This window comes from Leptomonas pyrrhocoris (assembly GCF_001293395.1).
Source record: "Leptomonas pyrrhocoris isolate H10 chromosome Unknown, whole genome shotgun sequence".
NCBI lineage: Eukaryota > Euglenozoa > Kinetoplastea > Trypanosomatida > Trypanosomatidae > Leptomonas > Leptomonas pyrrhocoris.
The window spans coordinates 195762-212040 of record NW_015438360.1 but is presented as its reverse complement, the minus strand read 5'-3'; the positions used below and the strand labels follow the sequence as shown (position 1 = coordinate 212040).

The following is a 16279-nucleotide window of genomic DNA, read 5'->3' as shown; positions in this document are numbered from 1 at the left end:
CAGTTCAACCCCCCCCCCCTCCCCCAGTTCACCGCTTCCCTCTTCTTGGCGGCGCGGTCGATTAAGATCAAAAAGGTCGGCCGTAAACTACGGCGAGTGATGCACGACAAGGAACAGTGATACGCCAGCAAACCGTGCGAACGTGCCATTGCGCGAAGACGGCCAGCACACAACGGCAACACAACACAGCGGATGCGCGAGGGTGTGTATGTGTACACCATATGAAAGAAGACGAGATTCTCAACGATGCAAACGAAGCGAGATGAGCCCCAAGATCAATTCGTTCGACGATGCTAAAAAGTGAAGCGCTTGCTTTTTTTTTTGCTTTGTAAGAGGCTCAAGGTGCTGTTAAAGATCGTTGCAACTCGAAAGACAAACGACTTTCCGTCCTCCAGTGCAGGTGCCCTCCCCATCAACCTTTCTCTCACCTCTCATCTTCACACCTGCATAAATAGAAGCTCAACGCGACGACGAAGCCCAAAGCTGATCACTACAACGATAAACTGAAAGACTGGAAAAGAAAAAGGAAGGAAGTAGCGGTGTAACACACATCTTGTGTGCCGAGCACGCCGTTGACATAAACACACACACACACGTAGCCGGCAGTACCGTTTTCCTCTTCTTTCAATCCTACTGCTGTTCCTCGTGGTGGGTGTCTTCTGGCACCTCGACCATGAGCAGAGTATCATCGTCGTAGTTGATGTTCACCATCGCCATCACACCCATAATGCCGGCGAGGATCACAATAACGAACGAAACCACGCCGATCAGGTACTCCTGGTTCCGCACAGAGAGGCGCTCCGTCGGACCAGGGGCGACGTACTTCTTGGAGCCGGCGCTTGCGGACTGCATGATCATCACCGCAATCAGACCCAGTACCGCCTTCAAAGTAGAAGGCAATGAGAGAGCCATCTTGGAGTGGCAAGGAGCGAATTTAAGAGCAATAATTGTTCTGCTGAGAGCACGGTCACCGCTAACCAAGAGGTTTGCCGAATCTCTATTTTGTTTCTGTGCCGCATCGAGTGGTGAGAAGGGCAGATAGAAGGGCGCGAGGAAAGAGGTGCAAAGAAACGTTGAGGAAAGAAAAAAAAAGGATGCTGATGGCTCAGTTATCATAATTCCTACGCTGCGCTCGTTTCTGTTGGCCAGGTGACCTCAAAGACGAAAGGAGATCAAATGCAGCGTAAAATAATCATAAAAACTTTCTGGCGGAAAGTGCGCAGGGGTGAAGGAAGCCGCTGCCCCTTGGTAAGTGTTGACGTTCTCCGCCGGCTTCGCTGCCGTACGCCCTCCCTCGGAGATCACCTCTGCCTTCCCCTTTTGGAGTGTGCTTCTCAGCGCAACACCATCCCGCTACCGGAGGGGACTCGTCCTCCCCATTAGCAGCGAAGCACTACGATCATTTGTACGTCTCTTTTCTTCCGGATTGGAGTTGATGAGACCTATGTAACGAAATCTTCGGGCAACAAACAAACACACACACACAAAATGAAATGAGAATAAAAAGAAGTCGCACAGGGCACGAGTCGTTATTACACACCTACAAACAGGGATGGGGAGGGGGGGGGGGAGGGGGGAAATACATTGAAAGAGAACTTTTGGTTTGGGAAGTTGCACCGGTATGACACACAGTCGAACAAAAAAAAAACTTTTTTCTTTTCTATTTTTTTTTTGAATTCAATTAAATCCCTTCTTACCTATGGTGGAAAGGATCGACCTCTCCTCATAAAAAGATTTCCCAGAGAAAGTAAAAAGATGGAGAGCGCATCATCTTCTTTTTGCAGGGCCCACGGCACAAGTCGCAACGTGAGTGATGTGACGAACCAACTAGACAAGCGGAAGATAAGAGAACGGAAGAGAAGAAGGAAAAAGAGCAAAGCGCTTTATTCAGGAAAAACAAAGGGCTTGTTGTTCCCTTTACCTGGCCCACACAGCCACCGCTGAATGGCGCCAAACACACACTCAAACACACAAACAAGTAAGCCCTTACCGCGCGCATCGGAATAATATAGATTATTAATGGGTCTCCTCAACAGTGAAAAAAACAAACAAAGAAAGAAATAAAGAAAGAAGTACAGTAGCGTACAAATGACCTCGACGACGACAACGTTTCACTCCTTGGAGGGGACGCGACAGTTGCTGCGGGACATTTGCGCATTGGCGAACGTGAAGAAGATCAATTATATATTTTAAAGAAGGTTATCAGTAGGTCCAACAGCACACACACACACACACACACGCACACAGAGAGAGAGAGACACAGCTGAAATTTTTTTCCCCCACAAGAAGGTGCGACAAGTAGTAGAGAAACCCAGCGCTACCACCCCACCACATAAACAGCCTTGCAAGAGAAGAGCACGAAACGTACAGCACCAATGACCCAACTTTCTCGTAAAAACGTTGAGCGGAACAACATCAACACGGACACACAAACACACACACGCATGAACCTACACGTCGCAATCGTGGACAGTGAAGGGCACCCATCATAAAAGAAAAGGAAGAGCAAGAGACGTGAAAATAATAGTTACAAAAAGATGACACCCGAGCCCAAGACTATCATACGATTGCTAAGATCGCTCAACGAACAAGATGCTGTTTTTCGTCAACCCATTCAAACACACACCCGATAAATTCAAAAAAAAAAAGGAAGGGAAGAAGATGAGGCAAGACAAAGAGAGCCGCATCGTGCAACGAACAGTGAAGGAAAATAAAAGGACCTTTGGAATTAAAGTAGTGGAATTCACGGTGTGCTCCGAGTAAAAGGTAAAAGAAAAGAAAGAGAGAAACAAGGAAGACACAAAGAAATAAAAGCAACGGGGTACACCCGCATCGCTGCGCAGAAAGAGAAAAGATTTCCCCTTGTCTGAAAGATGAGGTGGCAGATGACCTTTTCAAAGCAAAAGTATGGCCTCGCACTCCACGGCAGGCCGGCTGACTTGCCACCGTAAGGAGAACGGAGAAAAAGAAAAGAAAGAAATAACGTACCTCGCTGTGTTGTCTTCGCCTATCGGGTGTCTGATTTTTGTTTTTGTTTTGTTTTCTGGAAAGGACAGTGAAAAGGAAAAAAGTAGAAGGGAAAGGATGTCACAGCAAGCATCTCCTCGACAGCTATGGGGCGCTTTTCGGGGGGAGGGAAGGAAAAGAGGACCGACACGCACAAGCCAAAAAGGAAAACAAGTCGCTCTCCACCGTCTAGAGGAAGCATTGACAGAGAGTCAGCGCACGGTGGAGAGAACAACGCGCGGAAAGCGACGAAAACGATCACGGCAGTAATAAACACGGCGGTCTCCGTGCCCACGCAGCGCGAGTCGCCACAATTCGGAAGCGCGGCGCTACCGCAACACAGCATCAGAGTCACCGAAACGACGGAAATTGCCGCACAAAAGCGCGACAGGCCGACCAGCACACACACACGGAGAAAAAAAAAACTTAAAAAGCAAAAGAGCGCCAACTACGAGAGATCGAGTCGCCTCATCATACAAACGCACCGGGTGAAACAACTCGTCTGCAGCCTCACCCATATTTCATTATCAATTCTTTTCCTTTCTTTTCACGGAAAATGTCGCACATCCACGGATTCCTGGCGGACACGCGTTTGCCGAAGGAGAGCAGCAGGAAAGCGTGCTCTGCTGTCTCTACATCTAATGTATATATATATATATATATATATATACATATATTTAATGGCAATGCCCCTACGCGTTATGAGGAGCCTGAGTTCACGCGGGAGCGCTGCGTCCCATACGACTGGCCCGCTGTGGAGCTCACACTGCCAAATTCGTCTTTACTCTGCCCAAGCGGTGTGTCCGCGTCGGTCAGCGCATCTGGCGCGCTCTGCGCGTGAAAACGGGGGACGTCGATGTGCAAATGGAGTCCGCGGTACTCGCTGTTAAACTGCAGCTTTGAACAGCGCTCGTTGCTGGTGTGACGCACACCCTGCGACCGCGTCGCGTAACCCTGCTGCATCGCAATGGAGGCACTGCCGTAGTCTAAGCTGGTCATGTACGCATTCATCGCTGCGTGGGTTTTGCGCTGCACGTCGCGCAGTTCATCTCGCAGCAGCAGGCTTTGCTGCTGCGCCGGCGTGCGGGCCGAGGTGGAGGAGCGGCTCCGCTCGTTGACGTCGTGCCCTGCAATGCGTTGCTCATCGTCGACCGGCAACTCGGATGTTGTGGTGGATATCTGCGATGTCCACATGCCGTGATGCAGACCCAGGTGTTCCGCCAAACAGAGTGTATCTGCCAAGCTCGTGCTGTCGTGGTTGGTGTTCGTGCTATTGTTGTGATTGATGGTGGAGTCCAGCGGGGTGGCAGTCGCAGGGGCGGCGGTCCGGCAGGGAAGGAGTTTGGCGAGACGCGAGGCCGCCGCATCGATGGCGTGCCGCGGCGACAAGGGCATCGCTGCGGTATCGTGTCTCTCCGCCGCTGCCTCCGCCTTTCGCCGCCTGTCAGCCGCCACGACATCACCGGCCAGCACCTCCACGAGTTTGAGCAGGTAATGCACGTCGTCGTTGTAGTCTTGCACGATGGCCTCGCGCTCCTCGGCCGCCGTGAGGGTCTTCTGCCGGTAGTACTGCGCCTCCTCCGTGGCCGCCGCGAGCTCGCGCTTCAGACGCTCCGCATCCTCGGCCAGCTTCGTGCGCACTCGGCTCACTTTACGGAACTCCTCATACAGGTACTGGTACCGCGCCTCCGCCTGCTCGACGGTCGGCTTCGACGTGCTGGGGGAAGTCTCGGCATCCCCCTCGGCGTTCCCGGGGCCGGAAGAGGAATTCGCTTTGCTGCCGTTGGTGTTGCTGAGGTGCTGGTTGCTCGTGCCCACCGGCGGCGTCGCGCTTTCCGTCGGTGGTCTGCGGAGATTCTTGCTCGCGTCTCCCTGAAGCGACGACACCGCAGGGGGCGCCGGGGAGTTCAGCAGCGGAGAGACAGGGGTATGGTTCGGCACCGCCGACGCGTTGCCGCCTACAGTGATTTTTAGTCCTAGCGCTCCACGTGGTAGTCGTGCAGAGGAGGCCGCTCCGCCTGCGGGTATGGCGGCAGGATTGAGAGGGCCGTGCGGTCCGGATGAGGCGCCGTCGTAGTGGTGATTTGTCGAGCCAGGCGCACCGCTGCTTTGTGGCGGTAACGGACTGGCCCCCGCCGGCGCTGTCGCAACGTAGGGCGGCAGACGCGTGTTGCCGGACACGTTGATGTTGTTGCTGACGCCTAGTCCAGCGGACCGGTTAAACGAAGAGTTGCCGCTGCTAGTAGGATTACTATTATTGTTTGCGTTCGCAACCGCACCGCCGAGTGGCAGTTCGCCATAAAACGGCGGCGGGCGGTACTCCCCTCCCGTGTTGGACTGACAGCGCTCGCCCCCCATCGCCATACCGCCCATTGCGTTGTTGTTGTTTGTGCTGCTCGTTCTGCTGTGGTTGGAAAAGGACGGGTAGCCGCCGGTTGCGTTGCCGGCCGCGTTGTAGGACAGCGAACTCGTTGGGGACAACTCCACGTTATCGTGAAAGCTGCTCATATCGCCTTCATAGGTCCCCGGCGGTGGCGGCGGCGGCGGCGGCGGGGGCGGAGGTGGAGGCGGGGGCGGCGGGAAGGCGGTCTGGTCATACGCTGGCGCCGCGCCACGCTGCATATACATGTGGTTCATGTTGGGCGCATTTGTGTTGCCCCCGTGGTAGGGCCCGGGACCCGCACCCGGCATGGCTGGCGGCGGCGGTGGGGGCGGCGGGAGCTGAAGGGGGGACGTCGTCGGGTAGAAGTTGGTGTCTGCCCTGCTGCTGCTGAGGTTGATCGTGACGTTGCCGGTGTGCGTCGTGGGGTAACCAGAGGACGGGTAGGGCAGCTGTGGTGAGCGACGTGGTCGTACCGCCTGCTGTGAGTATGACGGTTGCTGCTGCTGCTGCTGCTGTTGCAGCGAAGGCGTTGAAGAAGGCGCTGCCGCGGCGGAAGCGCTCACGCTGTCCGGTGTATTCAAATTTGTGTTCGCGGACGGGCTCTCGTTGAAGGACGGCGCCTCTGGGTCGGTGTTGCTGCCGCCCAACGGCGTGCCTTTTCCGCGACCGCGTGGGTACATTGTGTCGAAGTAGTTATCAAGAAGAAGTTCCTACCGGTTCTGCCAGGTTCCCGACAGACCAGGAAAAAAAAAGAGCTGAAAAGAGGGGAGCAGTGATCTACGAAGCAAAATTTGACTCGGCTTTTGTGTGAGTGTGAGCGTAAATACTCAGGTAGAAAACAAAGAAAAAACACGAGAGGACGAGTCAGCAACTTTGGGCAGGAGCCCGATAGATCCAACAGAAGAGAAGAAGAAAACGTTCGTAAAAAGGCACAGAGGAACAACAATAAAAGATAAAAAAGTAAGTCAAAGGGATTCGACGGGTCGATGGCAGTGGAAGAAGATAGCGGTGCGAAGGACAGACGAACGGACTGAACGGTGAAAAACGCCAAAAAGAAAGTAGCGCGTCCAGAAACACAAACAAATGGGGAAAACTCGCGAAAGAAAAGAGGGGGACGAGATAGAAAGAAGAAAAAAAAAGGGTTTGGGCACGGCTGCGCTGGAGAAAGAAGACACAGAAATCCTGCGAAATGGCAAAGAGGGCAGTGAAGTTCAATATGAAGAACTCCGCTGCCGGCGTCGAACAGAGAGAAGGAAGGAAAAGAAGATAGCAAGGCAGCGCAATCGGCAACAATAGTAATAGTAGTAGCAAGGAATCAAACTAGGCAAACGCCGTGCGGGGACAAAAAGAAGAAGACAGAACGTTTTGGTAAAGTCACCGTTTTCCTTTATACGTAAAGAGAAGAAAAACTAAAAGAAAAAAGCTGAGCTGGAATTAGCTGCGTTAAAAAAAAAGGAGTAAAACCGCACAGCGGCAACGGTAGCAACACGAAAGTTTCAACTACGATTACGACACCTGGGGAACGGAAAACGGCAGAGCCAGCTCAATTCAAGTGCCGTGCGCCGGCGAAATTATCTTGAAGAAGAAGACAGCACCAGACCAGTAAAAGGCAACAAAGACAGCTGCAATCGGTAATCGTTAAGGCCTTCCCTGGGCACCTGTGCATTACGTAAAGCGAGCGAAACGACAAATAATGATTCCAGAAGAGCGCACACTGCAAAAACACGAAGATCTAAAAAAAGCACAGTGAGAAAATGACGAGACGCTTGTTCAGCTAAAATAGGTATCAGAAAAAAAAAGGGTGGTGGTGTCTGTTTCGTTGAGACAATGAAAAGGTATCAATACGCAATACAAAAACAGACAATCGATGTAAGAATAAAAAAAAATGCGCTCCTCAACAACAAAAGCAACGTTCGGAAAAAAGGTAAAGGGAGTTTTAAAAGCTGAGTTGAATGGAGCAGACAAGGAACAGCCACGGTTGATGACGCCAACATGAAAAAAAAAGAGACCGTAGCGTTTTCTTCTTAATGATGGAGAATACTGACGATAGTTTTAGCCACTTTTTTGTGTTCTTGAATTCTCTTTAACTGCGTAGTGTGTACCTACCAAAGCGTGAGTCTTTCTCTGTAGCTGTCTTTCTCCTTGGTGTGGAGCTTGGCGTACAACGTCTCTCTGCCTCCTTTGGACTCCGATTTCGGTTTGAGTTCTTTTCGTGAATGCGCGCCGAGAGCCGCTTGCTATCCCTGAACCACCACCACCACAAGAGACAACAAATGAGACTGGATAATGGTAGTGATAGCAACAGGTGTAATAGGGTGGGCGAGCACGAATGAAAAGAAGTGCACGAAACCAACTCTTCTCACGCACACACAACAAGCCTTCGTATATGTGTCACGTTGGACAATCTCACCTAACTAAATAGCAAAAGAAGAAGAAGAAAGAACCAAAATGAACACGCACAGAGACGTGGGAAAAAAAAAAAAGATATATGTGTGTGTGCTGAATCGCAACGCAAAAGAAACCTGAACACCACAAAATCGCACAGTTACAAAAATCGGTTGCTGTCGTTGCTGCCTTTATTTTCTTCGTCGTCTTTTTACGTATACGTTCGCGTACGTTACCCGAAAGAGATTCGTATCCGAGCTCCGAGTATTACAACGGTGAAAAGGGAAAAGGCGAAAAGGGAAAAGAAGAGCTGAGGAATTGCATCTAATTAAAAAAAATTATGAATACAAAGCGGATGTGAGACAAGGACTTGTTAGGGGAAGTACCGACCGTAGAATACGTTATTGAAAACTAATTTTTGCTTTGCTGCTTTCCTTTTTCCTTTATAATTGGTGTGCCTGCTGCTCGCACTTTTTTGACTTAGGATATATGTATATATATATGATTTTGGTTTTTGTGATTATTGAATTGCTCTACAGCTTTGAGGATTGGTTGGGGTCGTTGACGTGCTCAGCAGGAGTCACGACGGACACGTGGAAATTTCTGTCATGCGGTTTAAATGCCAACCACAAGAAGGTAATGAGATGAAGAAGGGGGGGGGGGTAGGGAGAAGAGAAGATGCGGTAGGAGAGAAAGCCATCCAGCCCAGAATCGTCCACTACCGTAAATCGTTAAGCGAAGAGATGCAGCAGCGCTGGAGAAGCCTGTAAACGAACAGGCCAACAACGCCGTCTTCTCTTGCTAAAGTGCACTTCGAGTGCGACCTCTGCAAACCCGAAGTAGGTGAAGAGAGACGGCGTGCGTGGCAGAAGAGGTGAAAGGAGAAAGCCAGAGACTGCTGAAGAACCGACTGCACTCTTCACTCTGCCACACTTACGCAGCATTACGGAGCCACAACCTCCGTCTGTTAACGCACTTCAGCTTTGTATTGCTAAAGCTAATGCTGCTCTTGCAAGCAAATTTTAACGCACGTCGCAACTGCAATCGACGTGGAATTGGGAGCACGAAACATGTACCCACACACACACATACATAGAACACATAACAAAGAAATGCCTATCTATCAGTTGGCATCCACGCCGAGCAACAACCACACGACGTGGAGCAAGTGAGCTCAGCTCACCGCTGCTCTTTCCTCCCTTTTCATTCCCGGTCATTTCTTCTTGTCATGTAGCGAAATCTCTTCCAGAAAGCGGCGTAAAGGGAATGCAAGAGCGCCCTCTTCGTGCGGCTGTAACGGTGGAGACGAAGCCTGATCATGCCACGGCGGCTTTCCCTCCGTAGGCGACGATGGCGCCTCCTCGGCGGCCTCACTTGTGGCAGCCGTACGCGACGCCGGAGTCAGCAACTCTGGCAACGACCCTGTCATGGCGCTCAGCTCTTCACTGTCGCCCTCCCCCTTCCCCTCGTCCGCCTCCAGCTCCTCCAACACGTGCTCCAGCGAGGAGTCGTGACGGTCCGAGGAAGTCGACCACCGCAGACTGTCCACGTGCGACGTCGTGGCTGCACGAATGGGCCTGCTCTGCGCCGTCACACAGGACGGAGTCGCCGCGCTGCTGGAGCCCACCGTGCAGCGGCTCCGCAGCGCCGTCACCCTGTCAGAGCGACGTCGACGGTGGAGAAGGAGGTCCGCGTTGCACGTCCGTGCCACCCTGGGTGTGCGGTGGAGGTCGCATACGCCACCGCCTGATGGACCGCCCACCCCCACGCTGTTCGAGTTGGTCGTGGTGGAGTGCGAGGACTGGGAGACGGCGGAGAGCACGAGACGATCGGCCGTCTCGTCCGTCACCGGCGTCCGCAACAAGGACCCGCTGACCGTGACGTGTGCTTCACAGCTGGGCTGACGGGAATCGTGATGACGCGTGCCAGCCAACGGCGTCGCCGTTACACTCAAGTCGAACGACGGCGATGTCGTGCCGCTGCTGCGGTCACCGTAGGGGCTGCTCAGCAGGCGGTGCCGCGACGATGCGGAGGATAGCTGACGGGCGTGATGGAACGGGGGATAATTGGAAGACCCGAAGTCGTAGGCCGCGACGGGCGGCGGCTGAACAAGCGCGTTACGTACCTCCAAACTGCGCTGCACCGTCAGCGTCTCGAGGAGATCGTTCGTGGACTGGCACAGGAAGACGACGAGTGCCTGCGGCTGCGAGGGGTTACTCATTGGAAGCGCCAACGCGTCCGGCGAGGGTGGAGAGTGCAGCAACTCCCCCGCGACGGTTGCCGGTGATGCGCTCGTTGCGACTTCGTTGCGGAGAGGACAGCGCGAGTTTGCCTCAACACCGAGCTCACTTCCGCTCGCGGTGGTTACCATTGTCGCGGTCGCCGCCAGCGTCGAGTTCGTGCCAGTCATCATCACGTTCTCTGATTCGCCGCTGAAAAGCGCCGTGGTGGCGTCGGCCGACGCAGAATACGACGCAGCACCGTCGGGCAGCCTTGCCACTCGCGCTGCCCTGACACCTGCACTGCTGTCAGCCGTTCGTGGAGTCTCTACGTCGACTGGGTTGACGTCCCTCGCCGTGCTGTCCAGCAGAGCTCGCTCACCTTCTTCCGCGGTGCGTCGGCTGCTGCCGAGTTCCACGTTCGCCGCGCTGAGGCAGCTGCCATCCAGCGAAGTCGGCGGCACCCCCGACGAAGCAGGCGAATGGCGGAGTCGACTGGCCGCGTAGGTCTCTGAAGCAGCAGCCGCATCCCTCGCGGTGTTACTCGTGTCGCTGACCTCCTGTTCCTCTTTCTTCTCGTTTTGCCCCGCAGATGGACAGTCTCGGTGCGTACTGTGTGCATCGCTGTCGTCCTTGTCACCGTCGTCCTCGTCGGTGAAAGACGAGGCGCCGTGACTGCGATCCTGCGCCGACAACTCGTCGCCGCCGCTGCCGTCCGCCAGCACACCAGAAATCCACGGGTGGTGGAAGAGTTCAAACACCGTACGGCGCTGCACGGGGTCCAGCGACAGGCACGCGCGTACAAAGTCGACGGCGGCGGCGCTGATCGCCCGCGTGCCGCCCTCGCCGCCCAGCGCTGGCAGCGGACACGTCTCGGCCACGGCGTAGTAGCGGCAGGGATGGCCCTCCTCGTAGAGCTGCTCGTAGATGTTCTCGTCGTCGGAGCTGCCGTCTACCCCCGCATGACCGTTGTCGGCCTGTCCGTCGCTTTCTGCGTCGTCCTCGTCACAGGGACTGTTGTCGACTCCTCCTTCCTCCTCGTCTGTTGCGTCGTAGTGCTCGCTGCAGCTGTGTCCCTCACGCGGAACGTTTGGTTGGCTTTCGTCATGGTCGCTGTCGGATTCGTGCTCCTCTCGGTTTTCCTCTTCTACCTCTTCGTGGTGAGTGCGAGGCGCGGCGCTCTGCAAAGCCGTCGCAGACGCCGTTGACCGTTCGCTCCTTGCACCCTCGTCGTCTTCGATGCCGTCTTCTATTGCGCCAACGCCTGCCGACCGTGCATTTGCGCCCTCTACTTCCTCTATCGTCGCATGATCTTCATCCGCTGCTTCCGTCTTTGCCTCACTGAGGTGCGTGATGGAGTTGACACGCATGCCGTCATCGCCGCTCTGTGTATGTGCGGTGACGGAGGTCGCACGAGTAGAACTGGCAGGGGGTGGAGGCGCAGAAGTCGGCACCGCCTCCACCGATCGCCGCTCCGTCTCCTCGGCCCCTTTGCACTCTGCAAAGCGCAGCAACGACGTGTCCCCAACCCGTTCGCCCGCATCACCCGCTGTAGGCGGCACCGTGCGGGATTCAGCAGAGAGACGCTCAGGATCTACGCTCCCCACAGCGCCGCTCCTTCCCTGGTGATACGTTGCCGTCGTCGACATCCACCCAATGTAGGTGTGCGTGTTCGCGGTGGCCGTAGCGCTTGCGCGATCGGAAGCGGATTCGAGCACCCTTTCGGCGACACTTGGGCAAGGAGGCAGCGGATGCTGGCAGGTTCGATGTGCAGGGCTGCTCTTGTCGTCCCGCGTGATACTCTCCCCTTCCTCCGCGTGTTGTGCTTCCGGTGCGGCCTCGCTGTGCCGCCGCGGTAGCTCTGTGGGAGATGAGCTCAACCGGGTATGCGCTTCACCACGACGAGCGCCGGCGGCAAAGGGCCCCGCCGACGGCAGCTCGTTGGGCACCGCTGAAGTGGGAAAGGTGCACACGTTGCCCTCCATCATGCTGTGCATGAGGCTGGACGGCGTGAACTGGCCGGAGGCGACGTGCGGTGCGGCAGCGGGACCACGAGGCGTGCCGTCGGAGCCGACCGGTGGCAACGAGGGCGACCCGGCGTCAACAGCGACGCCCAGCCCGGTCCCCGCCACGCCACACGGCGGGCTCCGGCTGCTCACCGTGCCGCTGAGCGTCGTGGTCGTCGTCAAGTCCGTATCTGGGGTGCAGCCCGCCTTGCTGGAGCGGCGGTGGCTGGAGTGCAGAGATGTGTTCTTCGGCGCAGTCGTCACAGCATCCAACGAGCCAGCGCGGGTGAGCACCGGCATGCGGGGTGCTGAAGTACGCACCGGGTCCATGGAAGGCGACCTCTCCTGTCCACCCTCGCTGTCGTCGTCATCGTCGGAGGAGGACACCGCACGGGTCTCCAGCGGCGTCACGCCGCCACGCCGATCCCCGCTCCGTCCACTGCCATAACGTTCCCCGCATCCGTAGGAGCCGACGCGTGACGCAGCGAACCTGCTGTTGCTGGTGTGGGGGGCGCTATGCAGAGTAAAAGCCAGAAACGGTGCGTACGCCTCCTGCGTCGCCGGCGGCCAGGTGTAACCGTCGCCGTAGGCCTGCTTGTACAAGCGCAGAAACGGGTCCGGCTCGTCTAGCACGGCGGCAAGTTGCGAAGATGCGCTCGATGCACGCCACGGCAGGCGCCCCATCAGCAGCGTGAACACCGTCACCCCCAACGAGAAGACGTCACCTTTAAAGAGGTCAACGGTGGAGCAGGGACACGCGTTGGACAGCCACGAAGCGTACTGCGAAGCCGCGCCCGTCCCGCTCGAGGCGACGGCAGCGCTGGCGCGGAGGGAGAGGGACGACGTTCGTAGAGAAGACCTGTTGGTGGGTCGGCTGCGCTGTCGAGGTGCGACATTGACAGCAGCCAGCGGAGGGAAGCCGCTGGTGCTCGCCGAGGCCGCAGCAGCAACGCCGCTCCTATTCATATTCACACTGTTACTATTGTTACAATTGTTGCTGCCTTCACTGAACTCCGCCGACACTTGGCGCGAAACGGTAGGCGACACCAGACGTTGGCGGAGCTGTTGCTGCTGTTGCACGCTGAACGTTGCGGGTGCCGTGGATGGCAGCAGCGGGTTCGACAGTGCATCTGACTCCCAGTCGCCGCTGTCTTGCCCTGCCACCACCTCCTCCATCAGCTCCGTTGCGTGGCACGAGACCGCCGTTGTGGCTGCGTTGGAGGCGCTTGCGGGGAGGCTGTCCGACTTGATACCCTCCCCCGATTCTGCCGTGTCTCGCGACCCCTGGTGCGTGGACTGCGCCAGCGAGACGAAGCGCGACACGTCGACCTTGCTGGACAGGAGTAGTTCGGGTGCCAGGAAGGCCACGCTGCCCTCGCGGCGCAGCTGCATGGTGGACTCGCCCACAAGGACGGCTACGCCAAAATCGCACAACTTCACCGTGTTGTGCGCCGTCGTCAGCACGTTCGACGGCTTCACGTCGCGGTGAGCAATGCCAAGGTAGTGCGCGTACATCAGGGCGTGCAGCACACCGCGCACGAGGTGCCGCACCGTTGCCTCGGGGTAGTCGGTGCGGCCATTGGCCATGGGAACGACGTCGCCATTATCCTTCATCGATAATACCTCCTTGCACTCCGCCAGCTCAAGGATGAGGAAGACGTAGCGGGCGTTAGGGTCACGAATCACCTCGTGTAGGCCAGTAATGTTCTTGTGCTGCAGTTGCTTCATAATGGTTATCTCCTGATCCATCTTGATCAAATCGTAGTCTGACCCGAGCTGGCGCCGCTTCAGACGCACCTTGTCGAGCACCTTCGCCGCGTAGAAGCACTTGTCGTGCAGGCAATAGCACAGGTGCACCCGCGAGTAGGAGCCCTTGCCGAGCTCGAGGTCGTACAAGACGTACTTCTCGTTGATCACTTCGTATGAGCTGCGTCCGTCCGCGGAGACGGCGCGTGCACGCAGCAGCGTGTTCGTCTCTACCACCTCCGGCTCCGCGTCCGTGTCCTCCTGGTCCGATGCACGACTGTCCGTCTCGTCGCCGTCATCGTCGTCACTCTCACCGTGGTGGCGACCGCGGCGGTGCTCCGCGTGCGCTGGCGGCGGGTAGGGCAGGTTCGCCAGGTCGGTGGGGGTGGAAGGAATGTCCGCCGGATCGACGGCGCTCGTGCACGGCTGTGCGTGACTGCCCATCAAATGAATGCTCCCGAACGACGTCGTAGGACCACCAGTGAGACCGTGCCGCTCGCATAGTGTCCAGGCGACGGAGGTGTTCATGCTCGTTTGGGCGGTGTTGTCCGTGCCACGGCTCCCACAGCTGCCGCCGCAGCTGCCGCCATTCACCTCCCATTGCTGCAGCGCGACCACGACACCGTCGGCGTTCTCGTCGGGGGCGCGCAGGTCGGTCGTCTCCGACGCTGCCCACCCTTCGTTCTCGCTGAGCGGCGCGGCGCCCCTCCCCCGCTGCGAAGACCGGCGACAGGCGCTTCCGACGCTGACATTGGCGACCGCCGCGTTGGTGGTGCTGCCGGAGCTGCCGTCTCCGCCCGGTGCTGCGAGGTGACGGCTGCTCATGAGACTCTGCCGTGGTGAGTCGCTGCGGGAATGCACCAAGTTGGAGTAACTCTGCGGCGTCATTGGCGCGTCCATCGCCGCAGCCGGCGTGTCTGCATCGTCCTCGAGCGCGAGAAACAAACCGCTTTGAAAGAAGCCGGAGGACTGGCTCAGGCCATGCGTCGGGTAGAAGGAGGAGAGAAGGTGCTCGCTGGTCAGGGCAACGGGCAGCATCGCCGACGGATTAGCTGCTGTGGCCAACGGAACGGCATCAAACGCTGCCGCGGACACCTCTCCGCCTCCACCACCCGCGGGCGTCAGAATCGCGTGACCACTCGCGTGGTTGAGGTTTGACAGGCGACGGGCAGCGGAGGTGGGGAGGCTGCGAACGGTGGCGTCGTTGAAGCTGGAGGACGCCTCTGCTGTGAGTGGCGCATTCGACGCGCGGCTGAATGCATTGGCGGAGAGGGCGAGCGGTGGGTCATGGTGAAACAAATCTGCGACGGCCTCCCCGATCGTGGGGACGGCAGCGTTAGAGGAGCAGGACTGACTTTGAATGCTATCCGCGCTGTCGCACATCGCCGAAGGCACGGCCGCGACGGGGGAGGTCTGCCGGGGAATGCCTGGCGCTGCCGCGACGCTGAAGAACGCCCGACGGCTCTGAACACTAAAGGCATCATCACCAAACAATGCGGCCGCGTCTTCCGTTGCTGTTACGCGTGCGAGTGGAGAAGAAGCGCTGGCAGACGTCAGTGGCGCGGAAGGCGAGGGCTCCCCTTTGCTGTCGCGCTGGGTCAGCGGTGGATCAGGCGTAAAGGTGTCAAAGGAGCCGGCGGAAAGCTCAACGGCGTCGCTGAGCGCGCACAGCCGCACGGAGCAAATTGCCGCCACCGGACTCAGGGGCGGTGTCGCCGGCTTCTCCGGAGGCGGTGGGCGGACCGCGCCGCTAGTTTTCGGCAATTCGATGTCTTGACACTGCGTTGTGGAGAGCAGCGGAGGCGACATCAACTCACTCAGACGGTCGGATTTACCGGAGGTCGAGTGAGGGGCAAGAATAGACGCGACAGCGTGCACCGACGCACCCTGTACCTCGACCCTCGCGTCGCTGTCGGCAGCATCCGCAGATGTTGACGTCGCCGGCGCACCAATCGACAATGGATCGACGTGGCGTGTGTCGTTCTCGTCTGCATTCGACGCCATTTTATCTTCATTTCACGGGGACTTTAGGAAGTAATTAATAATAATAATGAGAAACGAAGTGTTTCTTTGAGACAACAACGTAGAGAAACATACAAAAGCAAGCTTGCGGACGGGCAGATGGAGAAACATATGAATGGCTTGCTGTATTGCTGCAGTGACCTAAATAGAAGCCCAACAACAGCAGTCGAAGTGCAAACCAACAGGGAGGAAACTCAATATAGAATACTATGCAAATTTATACAACGGCCAACGATGCGATTAAGAAGGCACGAAAGCACACGTAGACGTGGAACAAAGACCAGTAAAACAGTAAATAAGACGAAAAACAATAGAAAACAACGAACGAGATAAGGAAAGCCTCTTCGTGTAGCACGTAAGAAGTGGTGAACTTATTTTACTTTGTCCGTCAACGACAATCAACTAAAAGCCACTTACCACAAGAAATATGACAGCAATAACAAAAGTGAGTTGGGTAACGGTTGTAAGAACTGCCTTAGGGGGGGGGGAATTAAAAAAGGTGAATTACGGCA

General features: G+C 56.5%; 3 protein-coding genes across 3 annotated transcripts; all 3 read right to left on the bottom strand.

The window, feature by feature from the left end:
- Window positions 1–630: 630 nt before the first annotated feature.
- On the bottom strand, window positions 631–1010 carry ABB37_02512 (hypothetical protein; the record flags this gene model as incomplete). The annotated part of the gene is made up of 1 exon (XM_015799526.1): window positions 631–1010. Exon 1 carries the CDS (start codon window positions 910–912, stop codon window positions 631–633), a length of 282 nt encoding a protein of 93 aa, XP_015661128.1. The 5' UTR covers window positions 913–1010.
- Window positions 1011–3705: 2695 nt separating this feature from the next.
- On the bottom strand, window positions 3706–8379 carry ABB37_02511 (hypothetical protein; the record flags this gene model as incomplete). Its single annotated transcript, XM_015799525.1, has 1 exon — window positions 3706–8379. Exon 1 carries the CDS (start codon window positions 6067–6069, stop codon window positions 3706–3708), a length of 2364 nt encoding a protein of 787 aa, XP_015661127.1. The 5' UTR covers window positions 6070–8379.
- A 608-nt stretch (window positions 8380–8987) lies between these two features.
- ABB37_02510 (putative protein kinase) lies at window positions 8988–15749 on the bottom strand (the record flags this gene model as incomplete). The annotated part of the gene is made up of 1 exon (XM_015799524.1): window positions 8988–15749. The coding sequence occupies one exon, from the start codon at window positions 15747–15749 to the stop codon at window positions 8988–8990; it is 6762 nt and encodes a 2253-aa protein (XP_015661126.1).
- Window positions 15750–16279: the final 530 nt, after the last annotated feature.